General features: G+C 36.2%; 2 protein-coding genes across 2 annotated transcripts; one reads left to right on the forward strand and one right to left on the reverse strand.

Moving 5' to 3' along the window:
- The first annotated feature begins 536 nt into the window (after positions 1-536).
- LOC111779740 (serine/threonine-protein phosphatase BSL3) lies at positions 537-14,194 on the forward strand. The gene is made up of 23 exons (XM_023659861.2): positions 537-699; positions 781-1,613; positions 2,636-2,696; positions 2,786-2,864; positions 2,974-3,053; positions 3,135-3,229; positions 4,933-5,032; positions 6,102-6,171; positions 6,929-7,030; positions 7,112-7,193; positions 7,614-7,793; positions 8,056-8,329; positions 8,419-8,662; positions 8,771-8,941; positions 9,454-9,692; positions 11,039-11,123; positions 11,231-11,329; positions 11,429-11,628; positions 11,724-11,799; positions 12,821-12,956; positions 13,025-13,164; positions 13,245-13,511; positions 13,975-14,194. Exons 2-22 carry the CDS (start codon positions 1,178-1,180, stop codon positions 13,326-13,328), a joined length of 3,033 nt encoding a protein of 1,010 aa, XP_023515629.2. The 5' UTR covers positions 537-699; positions 781-1,177; the 3' UTR covers positions 13,329-13,511; positions 13,975-14,194.
- Positions 14,195-17,964: 3,770 nt separating this feature from the next.
- On the reverse strand, positions 17,965-20,867 carry LOC111779742 (Core-2/I-branching beta-1,6-N-acetylglucosaminyltransferase family protein). Its single transcript, XM_023659862.2, has 2 exons — positions 19,345-20,867; positions 17,965-18,399 (listed from the first exon to the last, which is right to left on the reverse strand). Exon 1 carries the CDS (start codon positions 20,440-20,442, stop codon positions 19,357-19,359), a length of 1,086 nt encoding a protein of 361 aa, XP_023515630.1. The 5' UTR covers positions 20,443-20,867; the 3' UTR covers positions 17,965-18,399; positions 19,345-19,356.
- Between the last annotated feature and the right edge of the window lie 1,973 nt (positions 20,868-22,840).

Below are 22,840 nucleotides of genomic sequence, written 5' to 3' on the forward strand. Positions count from 1 at the left end.
ATTTTATTTTTATTCCATTTTGAGTGAAGCTATTTTACTTTATAATAATAATTTATTTTAAATTATTCAGTAACAGTTATTTATTTACTCGTGAATATATGTCGTATAAATACAGAGTTTAAATTTTCTAATTATTAAAAATAATAATAGTCTTTAAATGAAATTTATAATGGATCGATCCGAGTATTTATTTAATTTATACTGACTAGTTAAACTGTCGTAAAAAAAATTAATAACTAGGAAATTCAAATAAATTATATAAAAAAATTGAATAACTAAAATATGATTAAATTAAATTAAAAAAAAGTATTTAGATTGGGGAATTTAAAACAAAAAATATATAAAAAAAAAAAAAACTATTTTTATCATCCATTTTTAATTGAAGAAAGAGGACAACAAGTGTGGAGGGCGTGACACGCGCCAGAAAGAGCGCGTGGGAGAGGTAAGAATATAGTTGTCCCGGCCCCATCGGATTTTGAGGCAAAAAAAAAAAAAAAAAAAAAAAAACACCTAGGAAGTAGGAGGTGAAATTTTCTGTTAAAGGAAAGAAAAAAAGGCTTGGACCCGTCTTCGGTAATTCCGGTGACCATAGTCCTCCATTTCCCCCCTCTCCGCCGCCGTACCGCCACGGCTGCTGTTCATCCACCGTACGCTAATTCCTCACGTTCCTACGATCTCAATTCTATCCTAAAAGCACAGGTATTCGTCCATGGAAGACGCGTTGTTGTTGTTGTTGTTATTGTTATGTACATTATTGTGATACCGGGTAAATTTTGGCAGATTTTGGGCTTATTGGGAGAGAGAAAACATCGTATTCGTTTCTCATCTCTCTCTCTCTCACTTTTGTATTGTACGTATGTCTTTGAAGGGGCCGCTGAGATTGTCATCGGAGTTTTGATTTTTGTGTGTGTGTTTTTTTTTTTGTCTGAGCTTCATCACGTGGGGGGAATTACGGGTGAAGAGGTAGAGAAGGTTGCGGGGATTGTATTTTTATTGTAGCGCTACTTTTGGGATTGATTGAAACAGAGGATTCGAGCTCTAGGGTTCCGGCGATGGGAGTTGGATGATTTCATGTGGATGGATGGTTGGGTTAGGAATTTGAATGTTGATGGAGATTGGTGTTTGTTGTGAATTTTAGTTCGGATCTCTACGAGTAGGGGTTTGAATCAAAGGGTTGATGGGGATGGAAGTCGATTCGTCTATGTTGTCCGAGGTCGATCACGATCTGGCGCAGGACCAGAACACAGCGTCGCCGCCTGCGGAAATGGAGGGAGACCAGGATGGGGAGCAAACTTCTGAGGGAAATGGATCTTCAATACAGTCGCCGGCCGCATCCCAACAGCAGCAGTCGTCTACGCCGCAGGTTCAGCAAATCCCAGTTTTGGGGCCGAGACATGCGCCAACGTACTCGGTGGTGAATGCGTTAATGGATAAGAAGGAAGATGGCCCTGGGCCGCGCTGCGGCCACACATTGACTGCGGTGTGTGCTGTTGGTGAGGATGGGACTCCGGGATACATAGGGCCGAGGCTTATCTTGTTTGGCGGTGCCACTGCTCTCGAGGGCAACTCTGCAGCCTCAGGGACTCCTACATCCGCCGGAAGTGCTGGCATCCGTATGTTTCTCTTTTCATTTTACTTTTAGGTTGCTCCTCCCTCTTTTTGGGATTCTGCCTGAAGCTTACTGCTTCTTTGCTGGAATTTCTTGGTGGTAATATCAGCTGAAAACTGTACATGGAGTTTGCACGCAGCCTTTTGGGTCTCTATTCAATTTTCATTTTATATGATTGTTCTTCTGCTTGCTATTTGATCGAATTACTTCTCTGCTCTTAGCTTATATCAATGCGGTTAAGCAATTTTCCAGTTCTATAGAATGTGCTGATTATTTAGTGTCATCAACTGACGTTGGGCTAAGGTGTGCATGATATCTTTAATATGAGATCCCAAGAAACATTTGAGGCACAAATTGATTGATTGTATGGCTAGGAACCATTATGATTTGTAATGGTTCTCTTGCTCAGGCGTAGGATAGATTTCTTATCCTTTCCACTTTTTACCCCCCCCCCCCGGCCAAAAGAATATATTGCTCTTAATCAGTTATGGCTATGAATACCTATTGGTATCGACAAAAATCACCACAAGTTTTTGCAGATTATCTTAAATAATCGATGGTGTCAGGTCCCTACCCTCTGTCTATTGATTTTAATATTGAGGTTTCTACCCTATTTGTATGATGTTTATTCCGCTAGCTTACTAGCTTCTCTGAAATATAAATGTTCCGAGTCGTCTACTCTTATTCTTTTATTCTAGTCTGCAGATAATTTTGGAGAGATGGCTGGTATCTCCCTGTCAGGGTGGGGAACAGCCTTCGGGCTTCCCTGTTAACACATATGGTTAAGGCTTGTGTTGAGTGCAGGGAACATGAAATTTGACCTATAGAAAGTGTTTTTTTTTCCTTCTTATAATTTGATTTGAATTGTTAAACCAAAGGATCATCTATCGTTGATACCTTAATTTTATCTGTAAGTTTACTCAGGATTTCTTTATGGGGTTCTATAGTGATGATTTTTAATAGCATTTTTCTCTTTTATTTTATTCGACCTTTATGCTTGACAATTTTGTGCCACTAATTGAGCAGGATTAGCTGGTGCCACTGCTGATGTGCATTGTTATGATGTTTTAACAAATAAATGGTCCAGGTAAGCTTTAGAGAATGCTATTTTCTTGCCAACTTGTTTTCTTTTTTACTTCTCAATGCATTACTTTAGTCGATGGATTATTTTTTTAGGGTAACTCCACTTGGAGAACCACCCACCCCAAGGGCTGCTCATGTAGCTACTGCTGTGGGCACAATGGTAGTTATTCAGGTATCTGTCTGTCAAATAATCCCACTTAAGTTCTCATCACATGCGGAATCACGTTTTAGATTTATTGATCAATATTATAATTTATTTAGGCCCCTTTATTTCAATGTAGGGTGGAATTGGTCCCGCTGGTTTATCATCTGAGGATCTTCATGTCCTTGACCTCACGCAGCATCGTCCAAGATGGCACAGGTTAGAATTTTGTAGTTGTTCTTTCTTGTTGTTTGTTTTTTTATGTTTGATCTTAATAATAGATCGTTCCAAATCCTGTAGGGTTGCTGTGCATGGTCGTGGCCCAGGGGCACGTTATGGACATGTAATGGCTTTGGTTGGACAAAGATACCTCATGGTAGTTGGCGGCAATGATGGCAAGTCACTTTGTCTCACCTTAAATGAATGTAGTTTATTATTTATTGTTTCTTGAGAAGCCCATTGCTTTCCTTTTTTTTTTTCTTTTTTTTTCTGCTATTACTTTTTGAGATTCCATGTAAGCCTTTGAGTCAAGATGCCATATGCCGTATCATGTGTTACTAGGTTATAATCTGACTTCCTTGTTCATATGTGTTTGGTAAAGGTTGAGACAGAGAAGAATACTTTTATTTTAGTTTGTGGAGGTGTATGCTTGACATGCTTTATCGGACAATGGGGTTATGAGAACCCTTGAGTGGGCTGTTGAGAGTCGTGTACCAACAAGAGGTGTGGTGTGCGATATTTCTGTATTGCTTAAGCTTTGTGAAGAACCTTGATAGTGTTAGAGGTCGACTAAGAGGTTCTTGAGTTACATATCATTGAGCTTTAATTTAGAAGGGATATGAAGTGCAAGATGTTTGGTCCTTATAGTGCCTAGATAACAAGTTCAGAATGTTCTTTTTATTTATTTTTTAAATAAGAACATGCATAGAGGGTTCTTTTCTATTTTTCATTTTATAAGCAAATATAAGGACCACAAGTTTCTCAATCCACTCCTTCATTCTTGTTGCTACAATAAATTCTTCAAATTTCACACACTGTCCAATTTATATTTAATATTTTGAAAATGTATACAAGGAACTATACTTTGAACCTGTTCAAATGGGCTGCATCGCTTTAGATGGAGTACAAACAAAAGAAACCATATTATTGGCATTAAAAGAGGTACAGAATAAATGCAAAGAAACTCCCTTAAATTTCTTTAGGAATAGTATAAGGAAGCACCTCAATGAGTCAACAAGAAGAAATTACTTTGGGAGTTCTTTGGCATGTTTGATGTTTTGCAGTATTCTGGGGTAGTAACTGCTAAACTCTTACAAATAAAAGCATACCAAGAACCTATATGGTTTTTGATTTGTTCAAATCTTTCCTCTCTATTTACTTGTTTGCCTCAAAAATGTGTTGACGCCTTTCTGACCAAGTAGGGTCACCTCCTTTGAAATCTTTTAGTCACATTTAGACCTTCCATGAGGGCTAGTCATTTAAATACTCTTGTCGGATGTCTTCACATTGCAAATACATGATACTTAGATGTGGGTGGAGAATCAACAAATTCTTTAAAAAGGGACTTTATGGAAACTATTCTAACAGCATCTTTTGAGACCAACACCTTTTTATCTTCTTATCTCGTAATTGGAACACCCTCAAATCTGTGTAAAAGCTCAGAAATTCACTTATTTCTTCATCTCTGAGATTTCTTCTCTTGAATTATGATAAATTTCCATGATTTACAATCTTCTTGATATGCTTACAAAATCAACATATCTTTCTCCCTGGAACTTAAAAAAAACTTTGTAAACCTTAGGGCTAAAGAACAATTTTCCACCCATATATCTATCACTCCAAAGGGCGTATTCCTGCCATTGCCTACCCTAATAGAAAAGAATCTGTCAAAGGGATCTTTAAGCTTTATAATGTTCCATCAAAAGTTTTTTGGACATTCTTTTCACTTTGTAAACCACCCAATATTCTTTTTTCCATGTATGTCATAGCCACCGCTTACGCCATAATTCACTTGGTTGGTTCATATGGAAACTTTCGTAACTTAGCTATTATCTTATTTTAGATGAATCTTGTTTAACTATTTGATTGCACTACTCAGGAAAACGGCCACTGACTGATGTATGGGCACTGGATACAGCTGCCAAGCCTTATGAATGGCGTAAGTTAGAACCTGAAGGCGAGGGTCCACCTCCTTGCATGTAAGTTTACCCATTCTCTCTTGTTTCAATCACCTTCCCCCCGTGGTAAATTGTCTTATAGTTTTGCTACCTCCCTCATTGTAAATTGGGAAGGTCTTTTGTAAGCATCATGGTCATGTCCTTTTTGTAAATTTCAAACATCAATGAAGTTGTCTCTTATATATATATATATATATATATATATATATATATATATATATATATATATATATATATATATATATAAAGGAAACAATTCGTTCGTGTATGAAATTTACAAAAGAGTGAGAAGAATGCACCAATCCCAAGGAATTACAATAAAATTGTCAATCTGAGCTTAACTCAATTGGTTAAGGTATATATTCTTTAAGCTTAACTCAATTGAATAAGGTATATATCCTTTGACCAGGAGGTTAGATGTTCAAATCCCCATCCCCACATATTTTTTAACTTAAAATAAATGTCTCTGCATCTCATTTACACTTGTATGCATGTCTGCCTATAATTATTTGTGACAAGGTGTACCAGGGTTGAAATAAAAAAAGAAAAGGAAAAAACAAGCTCTGAAAAGATTTGCAAATCTTTCAAACCAAGGCCTTGAAGATAAGGGTCGAGTTTGGTGATGGTGAATTGCCTAATAAATATATAATAATTATTAAAAAAAATTTGGGGTTAAGATTGGGATTTGGATAAGGTAGGTACGTTTGGGGTAAGATGTTCAAATGGGGTTCTTTGAAACTAAGTAAAAATAACTGCGATGTAGAGTTTAAGGTCATTAATGATTAGGTCTAATGTTAGCACTTTGCTAAGTTTGAATGGTTAATGGATCAATTAGAATAAGTGAGGGCGAAAATGTTATCTATAGTTGGAGGGTGTAATTGTCTCCTAGCTTAAGCTGGCTTGTGCAAAGTTCCATTTTTTTTTTTTAAATTTATTTATTTTGAGGTTGTGCTTGAACCATGGATTTAATTTTGATCATTTTATTGTTGGAAAGTATGAACTTCCTTTTACTATTTACCCTTTGGCTCTGTATGATTTTCTGTGGATGCTATCAGATTATCCCTAATCTAGCCTTTAATACCTTAATTAGGTATGCAACTGCAAGTGCCCGCTCTGATGGTCTTCTTCTGCTATGTGGAGGAAGGGATGCAAACAGTGTGGTGAGTTAAAAAGTGTCAATCCTTCTATAGTATTTATTATTTGTGGGTGGTTGCTTCCGTTTTTTTTTTTTTTTTTTTTTTTTTTTTTTTGTGCGGATTGATGTCTAATCTTAGGAGTTATTAACTCGAATATCTTATTTCTTTCCATCTATCAATGAAAATTTGTTTCCTTTTTGAAAAGAAAAGAAAAAGTACGATGCCTACTTAGTCGTGAGTCTCTAATACGTAATTTGTGCTTACTAGTGTCAACAAGTGGTGTCCAACAAGTATTCAACTGGTATTCAGTTCGACATATATCTATTGTGGCAACATCGTAATTTGTGCTTACTAGTGTCAACATGTGGTGTCCTACAAGTATTCAGCTTGTATTCAGTTCAACATATATCTGTTGTGGCAACATGTGTTTGAGGCGTATCCAGCAAGTCTTAGAGTGTTCTGTTTGTGTCAACTCACAGACATATTCTCTATTCTCAAGTGCATAGCTTGGTGCAATAACGTCCATTAATTCCTTTTTATTCTATTTCAGTTTTGTTCTATCATTGTATGTTAATTCAAACAAAGAAAAGAAAAGGAAAAACGAAGAAACGAAAAAACATAAGGGAGGATTGAATTAATCCCGTTAACTATTTTTTCTTAGGTTTTATTCTGTCATGAATGTTCCATGTGTTATGTTTATATTATTGGAGTATGCTACCCATGTTGCATTATATATGTTAATTTTATATTATACTTTGTTCATTTTCTGATCTTTTTTTAGCCATTGGCAAGTGCCTATGGGCTAGCTAAACACAGAGATGGTCGTTGGGAATGGGCAATTGCTCCTGGTGTCTCACCATCTGCAAGATATCAACATGCTGCTGTAAGATTTATTTTGTCCTTTTTGATTTTGGCCTCTATGTACACTATGGGAAGTCTGGACATGCGTTTGTAATTCTTTCAGATCTTTGTAAATGCACGACTCCATGTTTCTGGAGGAGCACTTGGTGGGGGCCGTATGGTGGAAGATTCATCAAGTATTGCAGGTTCTTGTTTTTCCCTACTCATGCTCCAATTTTTATTAGATATTATTTTTAACAAGAAACAAACTTTTCATTAATTGATAAAAAGGAAGAGAATTGTTCAGAGATACAATCCCCCAGAGGGAGAGAAAAGAAAAACAAAAACAGAACTTAAAAAAAAAAGAAGAGAACATTAAAAGGAAGAAATACTTATGACTTAGTTTATAAAGGAGGTGGGCCCTGAGGTCGCTGGGTGTAAAAAAAAAAAGGATTGTGAGACTAGCTACGTATTAAATTATACTTCATGGTTTTACACTCATTAGAAATATGGCCAATATGGCTCTACTTTTTAGCTTTTATGTTTTTGAAATTGTTATATTTAATTTATATGGATTTTCTCAACTTGAACAATAAAAACTTTACTGTTTTCTACTGTTTTTTTAGTGTTGGATACCGCAGCAGGCATCTGGTGTGATACAAAATCAGTTGTAACCAGTCCTAGGACAGGAAGATACAGTGCAGATGCTGCCGGTGGGGATGCTGCAGTTGAGTTAACAAGGCGTTGTAGGCATGCAGCTGCTGCTGTGGGTGACTTGATCTTCATTTATGGTGGTTTGCGGGGTGGTAAGTAATGAAAGTATCCACATTTGGCTTTGAGATGTCCATTATTAATTTTTCTGTGATGATTTATTGGGCAAGTGATAACTTCATTTCTTCTACGACTTATTTAGAACTTCGTAGGTAGTGCAAGTGCGTTTTAATCAAATTTGGTTATGGAACCTCCATTGGCTTCTGATGTCAAATTTTGGATGATGTGATTTTTCTATTATGCAACTCTTCTCTTGTTTGGCGAGGTTGCAGTATAACATGTTATATTATTGTTTAGGGGTGTTGCTTGATGACCTTCTTGTTGCTGAAGATCTAGCAGCTGCTGAAACTACAAGTGCAGCTTCACATGCTGCAGCTTCAGCTGCTACATCCGGCATTCAGTCTGGGCGGCTGTCAGGAAAATATGCATTTAACGATGAAAGGAGTAGACAGGCCATTCATGTTGTAGCTCCTGATGGTGCTGTAGTGCTGGGAAACCCTGTAGCTCCTTCTATAAGTGGTGACATGTATACTGATATAAGCACTGAAAATGCTATGCTTCAGGGCCCTCGGTAAAACAAAAGTTTCTTGATCTGATTTTTGTTTAATACTTAGTTGTTGCTTGCCACATGCTTTACCAATGCATCCTGTCTCTCTTCAGGAGACTAAATAAAGGTGTTGAGTATTTGGTTGAAGCATCAGCTGCAGAAGCTGAGGCCATTAGTGCAACATTGGCTGCTGCCAAGGCCCGACGAGTACAAGACAATGGGGAAGTTGAACTGCCTGACAGAGATCGAGGAGCAGAGGCTACTCCTAGTGGGACACAAATATCTAGCTTGATAAAGCCCGATTCAGATGCATTGACTAACATTGCTCCATCTGGAGTTCGATTGCATCATAGAGCTGTCAGTCTTTGATTTTGGTTACCTTTTTGAATGTGATCTCAATTACTACGTAACTAAGCCTCAATTAGATCAAACTTGATGGCTAATATTTTGTCCCATTTGTTTCAGGTGGTTGTAGCCGCTGAAACTAGTGGGGCTTTAGGCGGTCTGGTTAGGCAACTTTCAATTGATCAGTTTGAAAATGAAGGTCGTCGTGTGAGCTATGGTACCCCAGAGAGTGCAACTGCAGCAAGGAAGCTTCTGGATCGACAGATGTCCATTAACAGTGTTCCAAAAACGGTATTAACTATTATTAAGTATATTAAAACTGAAATATTAGTTTTTTTTTTTTTTTTTTTGAACTAGAAACAATTGATATAATGAAAAAAGAGTAACTGTTCAGGAGAACCAAACTCCCAAAGGGAGTGAAAATAAAGTAAAGAGAGAAAAAAAAAAATCAAGAGATACAAACCAAAAGTGAAAGCAATCAATTCAGAACAAACGGTATAACCAAAAACCAATACTAGAGACACTAATCAAAACATAATGAAACCATCCTGAAAGATCTAAAAAAGTGTGAAGAATAAGGGAAGAAACGCCAACATTGGAACCAAATGAGCTTGAAATTATGCTACAAGAACTTGCCTAACAGCAAATGGGATGGCATTCAACATCCAAAATAAAGCTGGTTTCCCATGGCCCCTTATTTCCCTGAGAAACATTTTATTTTGTTTGCATATAACTTTTTTTTTTTTTTTTTTTTTTTTTTTTTTTTATGTAGTTCTTTTCTCTTTTCCCCCAATTTTTTGCAGGTCATAGCCCATCTCTTAAAACCTCGTGGATGGAAGCCTCCTGTTCGGCGTCAATTTTTTTTAGATTCTAATGAAATAGCTGACCTTTGTGAGAGTGCTGAAAAAATATTTTCATCTGAACCAAGTGTTCTAGAACTCAAGGCTCCAATCAAGATATTTGGTGATCTACACGGTCAGTTTGGGGATCTCATGCGCCTTTTTGATGAGTATGGTGCACCTTCTACAGCAGGGGACATTTCGTAAGTTTTCGGCTTGTATTTACTTTGTAATATTTTTATAGTTAAGCTATAAGTTTGGTTTTTAAGCTTTAAGGTTTGTGTCTATTTGGTCCCTAAACTTTCAAAAGTGCCTAACAAGTCCCAAATTTTTCAATTTTGTCTAACAGGTCTCTAAATTTTAAATTTGGTGTCTAATGGGACATTGACTTATTCAACATGTTTTTTATATTCACATATCAACTAAACATAAAATTGAAATTTTAGGGTTCCATTAGATTCCTGAAAGAAACACCATAACCACATGGCCAAGAAAGTCTCGTTTTGAAGTCTCAGGTTGCCAATACCAACTCACCTAACATCTAAGCCCACGGAATCACCTCCCAACTGAGAAGGTGCAACTCGTCCTCAACCCCATCCACAAAAAATGCCCTTCATCACAACTTTTCCAAACTTTTAGTCATCGACACTGGAGTCTTAAAAGGAGAGGGGTAGCAAATAGGAATTCCTGTTTAAACAACTTGGATAAGGGCAAGCCATTCTTGATCGGAGAACAAGACTCTTTTAAAAGTGGAAAGGCTCTTTTGACACTTCTCCAAGGTCAGATATCAAACGGAAACACATCTCAAATTATGCCTCAAAGGAAGCTGTAGGTATGTGGGAAGAAGATTCACCTCGCACCTGACAAAAGACGCCCAAGAGGACCAGCTAGAAGGGTTGCAATTAATACCCATAGCTGAGCTTTTTCCTATATTTATACTCAAGCCTGACATGAATTCAAAGACGGAGAACGAACTATTTCTAGTTAACTAAGGAACTGGTATCTTCTGAATATATGAATAGGGTATCATCCGTGAATTGTTGATGAGACAAACTAATATTCTCCCTTCCAGTCAATCGGTATGGTGTTCATTTCTTTGGGCAATGACAAGAATTACCACTCTTTGAAAGGGAGAATATTAGTTTGTCATTGCCCAAATATTCTGGAAGGGAAATCAAAAACTAAGATTCTTGTCATGGTTATCAAAAAAAAAATGTGGAATAGTTCAATGACCTATTGGACACAAAATTGAAAGTGTGAGAACCTATTCAATACTTCTAAAATTTAAGGAATTTATTGGACACAAAATTGAAAATTCAGCAATCTATTAGACACTTATTAAAGTTCATGGACTGAATAGACACCAAAATCTGATAGTTTCGGGACTAGACTTATTAAAGTCTCTTGGTATGGCTTTGGACAACTGTTAGGTTAACCCGTGGGATGGTTAACCGTTTCCAGTAGAAATACTTTGAAGTGGATGCATTAATCAGTCTTTTTCTTTATTGTGCTTTATAATACTTCCTAATTTTCAATAACTTTTTATTAGGTACATTGATTATCTATTTTTGGGAGATTATGTCGATCGAGGCCAACACAGCCTGGAAACCATCACTCTTCTGCTAGCTTTAAAGGTTTTTTTTCTGGCATCATATATTTGTGTTTATTATAATTTAATTGTCAATAGCACGTCACTTCAATTTTTTCATGGGACAATATGCTTTTATTATAAATTTTGCAGGTTGAGTATCCAAATAATGTGCATTTGATTCGTGGGAACCATGAAGCAGCAGATATTAATGCCCTTTTTGGCTTTCGGATTGAGTGCATTGAACGAATGGTATAAAATAGTCGTTTCCCATGGCTGTATTTTTTTTTTCCTCATGGATGCATTTTTGTGCTGGTTCATTTCAACTCAACTTTACAACTCAATGACCAGGGTGAAAGAGATGGAATCTGGACATGGCATCGGATAAATCGTTTGTTTAACTGGCTCCCTTTGGCAGCTTTGATTGAAAAAAAGATTATTTGCATGCATGGGGGTATTGGTCGGTCAATTAACCATCTGGAGCAGATTGAAAGTCTTCAGCGTCCTATTACTATGGAAGCAGGCTCAATAGTGCTAATGGATTTGTTGTGGTCGGTGCAAATCCGTGATGGTTTCCTACTACTTTTTCATGATAGCCATGTATATAACTTATATTTTTATACTGATATATTTTTATTTTCCTTAGGTCTGACCCCACAGAGAACGACAGCGTTGAAGGGTTACGACCAAATGCTAGAGGCCCTGGTTTAGTTACTTTTGGGGTTAGTAGCGTGTACTTCCTCCTCTTTTAAAATGGGTTTTAAGTTTTAGTCTAAATAGGATAGGGACTCTATCCAAGATGATCTCTATTTTCTTATTAAAAAAAAAAAAAAAAAAAATCTAGGTACTCTATTCAAGAACTCTATTGTTCATAAAGTCCACGATGAAACCAAACTTGTGTACTTTATGTGTGTTCTCAAACACTGGGATGTAATTCATGTAGAGGCAAGGACAATAATTCTTTTCATTTTTAAAGTTAAGACTATTCTCAATTTGTGTGTCGTACTTAAACAGAGGGATGCACCATTTCAAATTGGATTTGATTTAAAAAGAAATTACGTATATTTGAGACTACCTTACAAGTTACATCTGTTTTCTTTCTAGTCTAAATGTCTTGTATTGGAGTTATAACTCGCTTTAGTATGGATTTAAACAAAGGGAGTTTTAGGAACGCTGGGTGACGTTTGCATGTCGTTTCATGAAAATTTTGATTGGTAGTTGAAACATCACCTTAATATTAGTGAAACCTTTATTGGAAGTTGAAACCTTCTCATATGAATATTTCATCTCTGGATCATGTCAATTGTGCAATTTATGTTGTCTTCCTTCTTCTCACAAGGGTGGTAGGTTGCATAATTTTGCAACTAATTAGACGGTAAATTAAACATGTCCTTGTAAGATGAAATGTTTCGTTGTAGAGAGCATTAAGGTTCAGGATCTAGAGTACATTAAGGTGATGTTTAGTTTAGGAAAAATGACTCAGTTATTCCACGGTATAGGTATCTAGTAACGTAAAGTACATCAATTGATTTGCTAAATTAGGAAGGAGTGTGCAGAGAGATTCGTTCTTTTCCCAACATACCTAATCGAAGGCGTGATATTTATGCACCATTTGTTGTATGCCTCAAACTTGATGTGCTCAGTTTGGAAATCAAAGTTTGATGATCACCTTGCTTCAGTAATAGAATTTTGGATGTTTCTATGAAGTTGAAATTATTTTATAGTTGTCTTGTTTGGTTGCAGCCTGATCGTGTTATGGAATTTTGCAACAATAATGATCTTCAGTTGATAGTTCGTGCTCATGAATGTGTAATGGATGGCTTTGAACGTTTTGCTCAGGGGCATCTGATTACACTTTTCTCAGCTACCAATTACTGTGGTACGTGTGCCTCAACTCTACGTCTTACACGTCCTAGTCATATCATTAAAACATGTTCTTCTGTACAGGAACTGCAAATAATGCTGGAGCGATCTTAGTTTTGGGTAGAGATCTTGTGGTGGTTCCAAAACTTATACATCCCATACCACCAGCAATAACATCACCCGAGATGTCTCTAGAACGCCATACGGAGGATACATGGATGCAGGTGACTTTACTTCTATGGCTGCCTCTTACTCTAATGTCAGTTGTTTTGTCTATTAATTCTTTTGGTTTTATTGAGAACAGGAGCTGAATGCTAATCGGCCACCAACACCGACAAGAGGTCGCCCACAAGTTGCCAGTGATCGGGGTTCTCTTGCATGGATGTAGTTGATGATTTCTCTGTTGAACAACGTCTGCAGCCTGGTCCTTCTGATGCTCTCTGTATATAGCACTATGCCTCATACAGAAATATCCAATTGGATCTTTAACACAAAATAGCAGATGAAATTCTGATTTTTCAACACAAATTATAGGCCTTACAAGATGTTCTCAAGAGCCAAGTTGCAAGCGGTGAGTTAGTTAGATTTTGTTTCTCTTCTCTTGTGCTACAAGTTGATGCTGAGTTTTGATCGTCCCTTGTTTATTGAGCCACGAGCACGTGGAAGTTAGCGATATATCGTCCCACACAGTTCTTTTTCATCTCTAAATATCTTTTAGAATCCTTGCTATGACCCCATTATTATCATTATTTCTTTTTCATGGGGAATGAAACTTTCCTTCACGGCGAGATGTAATTTCTTAGAATCTTTGAGGGTGTCCTGTGGTGTATCATAGAAACTGGTTGCTTTCTGTAATTTTTGCTCGTTTGCTTTGTACATTATAATTCATGTAAAGATATAAGAACCTCTTTTCCCTCGGTTTCTTAATCGAGGTCGATCATACATGAAGTTTCTGTCTTTTTTGTTCGAGGTTAGTCCGAGGACCGAGTCTTTTGTGGTATCACTTGAATTATTGTTTTTAAATTTTGGTTCAGGTTTGCTTCCCAAGTTGGCCTTGATCTTGTTGCTTGAAACTCAAAACGATGCTGGGCTGTGTTCGGGTATATTACCAGCTAATGCCAGATGAGTTGAGGAGTTTCTTTGGTTCTCTTTTCAAAATAAATGCTTTGTTGTTTAATAGTTTCTTAATTTTGTTTTGATTTTTCTCTGTAAAACTATTCTTATTATTTTATGAAAGTATATATATTTGTATTATTGAATTACCTTTTTTCTTAGTTTACAAAATTCAGTTTTGATTCAAAAGTAGTAGTATATTCGGATTGTCGTATTTAAACCTTTTTAAGTTTTATTGAAAGTACAAAAACTAGATTTAGATATCGAAAGGTGGAATGAGACCGAAGGTACAATGATTCTTCTCATGCTGGATCGACTTGTTCTACTTGTTGGTTCGTTGATTTTCTTGAAGTGACTTGCTAGTTTGTTGATTTTTGTATTGACTTGCTACTTGTTGTTCTTGAAGAAATTCGAAATCTTGTAGTGTCATATACTTCGAGAATCTTCAATTTCTCTTCGAAGTTTTCGAAGTGACTTTATGTAAATAGATTGTTCTCGATCTTCAAAGTCTTCGGGTCTTAGAAAATAAAATTTTCAAAGAGTGTTTGGTCTTCAGAAGATCAAATTTAGAGTTTTCCATGGTCGCAGTGAACATCATTGACTAATTCTTAATCGGGAGGGAGAAGTTTATTCATTCAATGGAGCTTTATGAAAAATATTCTCAAATTTTAAATTTTTTTTGTAATACTTTTAAACTTTATAAAACAAAAAGTTTCTTTTTAAAAAAATATTTGTATCGATAATTTTGGATGGAAATTGTTAATAAACAGTTTCCATCCAAAATTAATGATAAGTGTGATTTTGAAATTTTTTTGTTTAAAGTTTAAAAATATTATTGAAACGGTTGAGAGAGAATGAATATTTTTTATATGGAATCAATGAAATTAATGAAGAATTAGAATTCAGGATTTGAAATGTACACGTGTATTTGATGGCTCTAACATTCCTCTACAAATTAATACACGTCCTTTAGGATGTTTTGTCTTTCACTCACGTGTTTCCTACAAAAATTCATAGAGATTGCACAACGTAAAACTGCTTTAAGCAGTACACACTTAACTTTAAAATTTCTATGATTGCCCACCAAAAAATAAAATGTTACTCGTTAGTATAAATAACAACTTTAAGTTCTGTTAAATCTTTGAAATTACATAAAATCTATAACATTTAAAATTTAACATATTTTTTTTCAATAATAATTAAACAACAAACCCATATCTATTTTGAAATCTCACACTCAAACTACCATATATAGTTTCAATTAATGCTTAGATATGGTAGATAAATAAACAAAAACAAGAATCTATTGATGTCAAGAAATTATTAAGGTAGTTAAACTTGTACAAACAAAGAACAGTTATGGTAACAACATTTAATGATTTTTGTCTATACTAAGTCTTTATTAAATAACTCTTTATTAAATAACTCACTAAAGAAATTAACAAAATGATTATGTTAGGTTTAAAAACTAATATATTTATAAACTATGTAAAATTGGTTAATATTACCTTAGTTTATGAACATGTGTCGTTTCATGCTGTAAATTCTATAGAATTATTATGTCACAATATCATATATTATAATATGAATTACTATATACTTATCATGTATTAAGATCATGTGGGCATTGACTCTAATCCTTGTCCATAGAGAAGGCCATAAGTTTGTCTAAGGTAATACAAGAATCGGATGATGAACTTGAAGTCGATATCGATACCGAGATTGAAGAAGAGGAAGAAGTCCTATATCTCGAATGTGATAGAAGGAGAGCAATTGACAAGTAGACTTCAATAGTAGTTAACCCCAAAGGCGGGAACATTTCTCAGTTTCTAAGATAATTTTCGAACAAGGAGAGGTCTACGACGAAAGTGCTAGAGACATAAAGACAATCGATATATATTTGTTCAAGGGATTTCAGCTATGTGTTCAACAAACTTGTAAGGAATTTCTCCACTGTCGATTTCGAATGGTGTCTTGAGAGAAGTTTCTTGTCTTCTAAACATGCGAAGGGGTCGGGATTCCGTGTTCGTCCTTGTTGATTCGACTAAGCACAATGACAAACTTCTTGAAATACAAAAAGACATGTCTCCATCCCCAAACTAAAGTTTAATACAACCTTGTACCTTGGGTAATCCCTGTGAGATCTCACATCGATTAGAGAAGGGAACGAAACATTTCTTAAAAACATGTGAAAACCTCTCCCTAGTAGACGTGTTTTAAAATCATGAGGCTGACGGCTATATGTAACGTGCTAAAACGGATATCTACTAGTAGTGGGCTTGAGCTGTTACAAATAGTATCAAGGGCAGACACCAAGCGGTGTTCCAGCGAGGAGGCTGGCCCCCAAAGGGGTGGATTGTGAGATCCCACATCTATTAGAGAGAGGAACGAGTGCTAGCGAGGACGCTGGGCTCAAAGGGGGTGGGTGGATTGTGAAATCCCACATCGGTTGGAAAGAGGAACGAAGCATTCTTTATAAAGGTGTGGAAACTTCTACCTAGCGGACACATTTCAAAAACCTTAAGGGGAATCCCAAAAGGAAAAAGCTCAAAGAAGACAATATCTACTGGCGGTGAGCTTGGGCTATTACAATTATCCTCCTAAATAATTCTCATAAGCTACTTAAAACTCGAGTCAAGACTAGTCAGTAGGAGGATTTTATACATGTACTTACTGCTAACTCGTCTCGAGTTCGAGACTGGTTTACCAGGTAGCCAACTGAGAGCCAAAGCCTTTACAAAACCTTACTTTTCTATCCAAACTAAGGATGTTTCAACTAATTCACCCACTATCCTGAAAATGATGGTTAGCTAAATCTTGAATTCAGACATCAGCAAACTTAATTTAGCAGTGAATTCTAAGAAGCATAGAACACAAAACGTGTTAGGTGGAACACGTTAGATATCAATAGTGACAATCCTTAGCAATTTAAGGCAACATGGCTACACATCCCAAGTAATGAGTATCAAAATTAAGAACAACATATCAGTTACACCATTCATCAAGCTTACTAGCTAACTAAACCACAGAGAAAAGGTTCTGAATGAATATCGTTCGAGATTTCGAAACTAATCGAGCACAGAATTTTCACAAGAGTGCGAATCTTTCTACTGACTTGTATACTTAATTAAGAACACACCCTACTTATGATTCCCATAACAGAGGAGGCATTCTTCCTCAAATCATCAAGATTCAAAAAAATAAAATTAAACAGTTGTAAACTACATGTTACACAAACTCAAGTTTCTATAACCTATTCCTTCTCACAATTCAGATTATACAAGAGTTTATTAGAATTACTTGCAACAAGAGTTTATTAGAATTACTTGCAACATAGTATTAGAGTCATGCCCCTAACTAACCCATGTCGGAGAATCCTTGGGTGCCGAACAAAGAAGTAGTGAGTTTCGAAGGTGAACTCATAGTGAAGATCTATAGTAGTTAGCTTGGATAGCACTAGACGGACACGTATAGATGACTATTTAAAGGGAGGTTTAGTGGTACTTGTTTGAGGAGAGGATTGTTGGAGTCTCACATTAGCCAAGTAATGGAAAGATCATGGGTACATAAGTGAGGACACTATCTCCATTGATATTGAGGCCTTTTGAGAGAACAAAAAATAAAGCCACGAGAGTCTATATTCAAAGTAGGCAATGTCGTACCACTGTAAAGACGTGAAGAGTCGTTATCCCTAACACTCAAACTTACAATTGAAACTGATCGACTTTTTATCAAAGCTAAGCTTATTAAAACCGTGAGTGAAACATTTTCCTCGTAGCTCCATCCTCACAAAAATATTAGGAACTTAAAAGCTAAAATCACAAGGATTAGGAAGAGTAAAGGAAAACTAAGGTTTCAAGGGCGAAAGAGACCAAAAATGAAAGAGCATAGAAGCATGACAACCTTCATAATTCCTAGTGACCCAATAATCCTTTTCCATTCTTCAAACCTTCAATGATGTTACATATGTACAAGAAAGAAACCTTAGAAATGACAGGAGAATGATTCTATTTCTTTTTTTTTTTTTCTCAGTTCTTCCGCCAGTAACTACTGTTACATAATCAAAATACAAGGAACAAAAAGTGGAAGAAATTATTAATATAATACAGCTTTCGACGAGAGTACCTTGCATTTTGTTTCACTCGTACCTCTTCCCGAATTATGCTTTGTCCGAAGCTTTGTCTGGACTGGCACTTCTCTGGATGATTGTGGGCTTACAGGCAGGCTGTGGGCACTTTGGCGCCTCTTCATAGCCATATTCCCACACAGAACCTTTTCTTTTTCTTCTTCCTTATCAAGAAGTAAAGCTACAGCACTGGCCCGACATCATTTCTTTTGTCTTTAACCTGTAATAATGCAGCACACAGGACATGAGCTACCCTTTTCACTAGTGAGCCAAAAGGGTACAAAACCCCTACAGTAAACTGGACTTGTGATATAAACTGAGATAGTAAAAAACATATTGCTCATGTTCTTCAAGTCTCAAAATCTAGAGAATGAAGTGCATCCAAAACTTCAAATTTTCCAAAGGAGGATGAGGGTCTTTCTAGTACGGCAATGAAAGTAATGTGGGTCTCTCTACTTTTACAAAATAATAGACAAACAACATGTGAAACCTCTGGTCTACTCAACTGTGAGACATCGATTGGAGAGGGAAACGAGTGTCGGACCTCGAAGGAGGGTGGATTGTGAGATCCCACGTTGGTGGGAGAGGGGAACGAAACATTATTTATAAGGGTGTGTAAACCTCTCCCTACCAGACGCGTTTTAAAACTTTAAGGGGAAGCACCGAATGAAAAGTCCAAAGAGAACAATATTTGCTAGTAGTGAGTTTGGGCTATTACAAATCGTATCAGATATTGGGCGGTGTACCAGCGAACACGCTGAGCCCAGAAGGGGAGTAGACACCGAGCGGTGTGCCAGCGAGGACGCTGGCCCCAAATGGGGTGGATTGTGAGATCCCACATCGATGAACGAGTACCAGCAAGGACGCTAAGCCTCGAAGGGGTGGATTGTGAGACTCCACATCGGTTGGAGAGGAAAACAAAGCATTGTGTAGAAACCTCTCTCTAGAAGACACGTTTTGAAACCTTGAGGGAAAACCGAGAAAGGAAAGCCCAAAGAGAACAATATCGACTTACATCAACCCACCATTCACAAGTCAGGAAAAACTATGTCAGACTCATCAGCAAAGATACAAACTCACAACTAGAATTCTATAACCAAAGGGAACATGGAAAGCGAGCTGCAAATCAAGTAAACAAACAACTTCTAAAGCACATTCAACTTACCAGTAACAGATCTCAGTCTCTGAAAATCACAGACTTCGCCATACCCATCAGCGGTCTCAAGCAATCCGGTGTGAATTTCCGGGCAAACAAGTAAGATTCTGAATAATTCGATTTCCGTAGCTGATGAATAAGCTTCGGAGAAACTTCTGAACTCCGATAAGTATAAGGATGCCCATTAGCAGTTCCAGTCCAATTAACCCGAGTTAGCGTGTACTGTGTGCAGCCACTCAGATCCTTCATCGAAAGAAGAGTTGGAAAATAGTGTTCTTCAGGGTAACAATCATCAGAACTTCGGCAAGGAATCCTAAATTTCTTCCACAACGTCCGATCATTAACAACCACCAATGCGTGTTTTCTAGTCAACACGAAGAACTGAGATCCAACACGAAATTTTTCAAACGGGACCTCAGGCATCATCGTGAATCGACCCCTGGCATTATACCTCTTCCAGAGATGCCGTTCTTTCGAGACAATCTCCACAAAACTCTTGAATCGAATCCGCACACCCATCCGGGTAAGCTCGGATTCAGTGGAGGTTGAATCAAAAGTCGTCGAAGAAAACAGAGAATTATAGACATAAGAAAACGAATGAAGAGGAATACAATACTGAGACAAGAGAGCGAAGTACGCATTAGCCGGATCATCAATCATCGCCGTCGCGATAAGGCGGCGCGTGGCAGAGATGAGCGTTGGAGAACCACGATAAGTCCGCTTCGAAACAATAAAACGCCCTAGAAAAGGGCCGCCAGGGCGCGAAATATTAACGGAAGGATCGGCATGAACATAAACATTGTAGAGATCAGAGTTATTAGGGAAGAAACGACTCCAAAGAGGAGCGAAATGGAGGTCGGAATTAGTAAGAAACAGAAAGGCAATCTTCAATTTCGGATTGGTGGAAGAGAGATGAGAGAAGGTTGATGGATTGTTAGCATTAGATCCGGCGGAGGCGCGACTGAAGAGGAACAGATCGTCGTGTTCATCAGGCGGCTGGATTGGAATGGATTGCGGCCTTGAAGGGATGAATCGAGGCGCGAGAAGGAAGAGGATTGGGAGAGAAAGGATGAGGGAGAAAGAGAGAACGAATGGGGTTGAGAACATGGAAGGAAGTGGGAGAGGAATTACGATTCTCAAGGCGGGAAAGTGCGATGAATTGAAGGAAAATCTGGTGGAAAAATGGTGATTATGGTCTGGAATTGTGACAGAAATCGAAGAACAAGAAGAAGCGGCGGCTATTTTGGATTTCTGGGAGAGCTTTGATTCATGAAACTCAGCCACTGTGAGCTCCGGCGAGCGAGAGCGAGAGAGAGAGAGAGAGACGTCGGAGAGATTGCGATGGCGAGAGAGGACTGAGAATGGGCGACGAGGGAGGAGGGAGGCGGAAGGAGAGGAAGGAGGAGAACCCAACCTTTGACTCCGACAAGCTTCCGTGAATTAACGGCGTCTTAAAACTATATACTTATTATTTTTAAATTATTTCCAATATTTTGTATCAGCTGTAATAAATTTTTAAAAATATATTTATATTGTGTGTAAAATGATAAATATTATTATTAAATTTATTGAGTATTATTAAAATATAAGATTAAGCTGAATAAATATAAATTATTATACTAAAATTTTATAATTTAATTATCCAAACAAATAAATCTAATTAAATAAAATATTGAAAAATAGGACATAAAAAATAATTGTGAGTATACAAAAAAAAAAATTAATTAATTAATTAATAATGTAAATTATTATAATAAGTTAATTTATATATATATATATATATATATATATATATATATGTAGTTTGTTATATTATGGATTTTATTTTTTAAAAAATAAGTTTTAAACGTAGTAAATATCTTATTTAAAATATATGTTGCATTAATAATTAAAAATTTTAAAATTTAAAATATTATATCATGTTAAATATTTTTAATTTTTGTAATAATCTTAAAAGTTGGATTTGTTGAAATCCTATTTTTGGGTTGGTCGGGTTAATCCGACCAAAAAATGTCAACTCGTGAATTGACTCGAGTTTTTAGTTTTCTAAAAAATTCAGCATAACTCAAACTGAAAAGAAATCTAACTTTACCCGATATTTATACTCTAAGTTTAATATTCTGATATAGTTGAGTTCTCGAGTCATATGAACACTTTTAAGAAACATACAACAATAATAATAATAATAATAAATCTCGAGAGAAGAGATGGAATGGTCATGTCATTAATACCTACCTCATTTTCATTGTCAACAACATGGTCTTTATTTTTTATTTTTTCTAAAGGAAAAATAAATTATATAATGTTAGGTGTGACATCGACCTCATCACTAATTGACATGTATGTTAACGTCCATACAATATATTGACAAGCATTAAGGAATGTAGGACCTCTATTTCGGCTCGATTTATATTTAGTTAGCTCAATAACTCGTATCCTAAGCTTGACTTACACTTAGTTAGCTCGATAAGTCGTATCCTTGACTTGATTTATGCTTAGTTAGCTCGATAAGTCGTATTCTCGTCTAGACTTTGCCCTAAACCTAATTAACAATTCACATAATCAATTTTTATACATGAATTATCATGTCAATTTCTGTAAACGAGGTTGTAAATTAGGGGTGTTCATATCACTCGAGAATCCGACCAACTCAAACTATCCATCACAAACCATAAACGTTGGGTTCTGTTAGATCTTTTTTCAATTTGGGTCGGGTTGAATTTTTTAAAATAAAAAATTGGGGTCGGTTCACAAATTGACTTTTTCTTATCGGGTCAACCTGACCATCCCGAAAATAGGGTAACAATTCAACTCAACCCTTAAGATTAGTACAAAGATTAAGAATATTTAGTATCAGTGGTGCGCAACGTAAATATTATAAAGGATGTCATGTATGTCTTATAATTTTATACCTTAGTCATCCCGTCAATTTCGATAATTTTTACGGAGGTATTTATTTGAAATAAATTAAGTTTTATATAATTTATTTATTTAATTATGTTGGAAGTCAATGATTTTGACTTTGTCCAACAAATAATAGTTGGTCAAAGAAAATTTTCGTAGTCATTTGCTAATTAATGATAATATTTAAATTATAGAAAAGGCATATTTAAAGGACGAAAATAAAAATAAAATAAATAAATAAATAATAAATAAAAAAACCGACACCGACAAACTTGGGAGAATCAACTTGAATTATATTTGTCGGTTTTGCTTTTTTATTTTTATTTTTAAAATTATTTATTAAATTCAAATTAATTTTGGTATTTATTATTATTATTTTTTAAAAAATATATTTATGTTTAGCCTTTGTTTTGGTCAACAACTGACCCAATTAGTCAACAAAAAGTAGCATTCACTAGAAAAAATTTCTCGATTGAACGGGTAACAGAGAAAGGAGTGGGAGATTTCTTCCTATGAGCTAAGCGGGGTTGGAGATTATATCCCTCGTCCCAATCTCCGTCTCGATCCCATCTCCGGGTTGTCATCGCTCAATCACTTCCTT

Source organism: Cucurbita pepo, chromosome 18, assembly GCF_057944985.1.
Source record: "Cucurbita pepo subsp. pepo isolate OVF chromosome 18, ASM5794498v1, whole genome shotgun sequence".
NCBI lineage: Eukaryota > Viridiplantae > Streptophyta > Magnoliopsida > Cucurbitales > Cucurbitaceae > Cucurbita > Cucurbita pepo.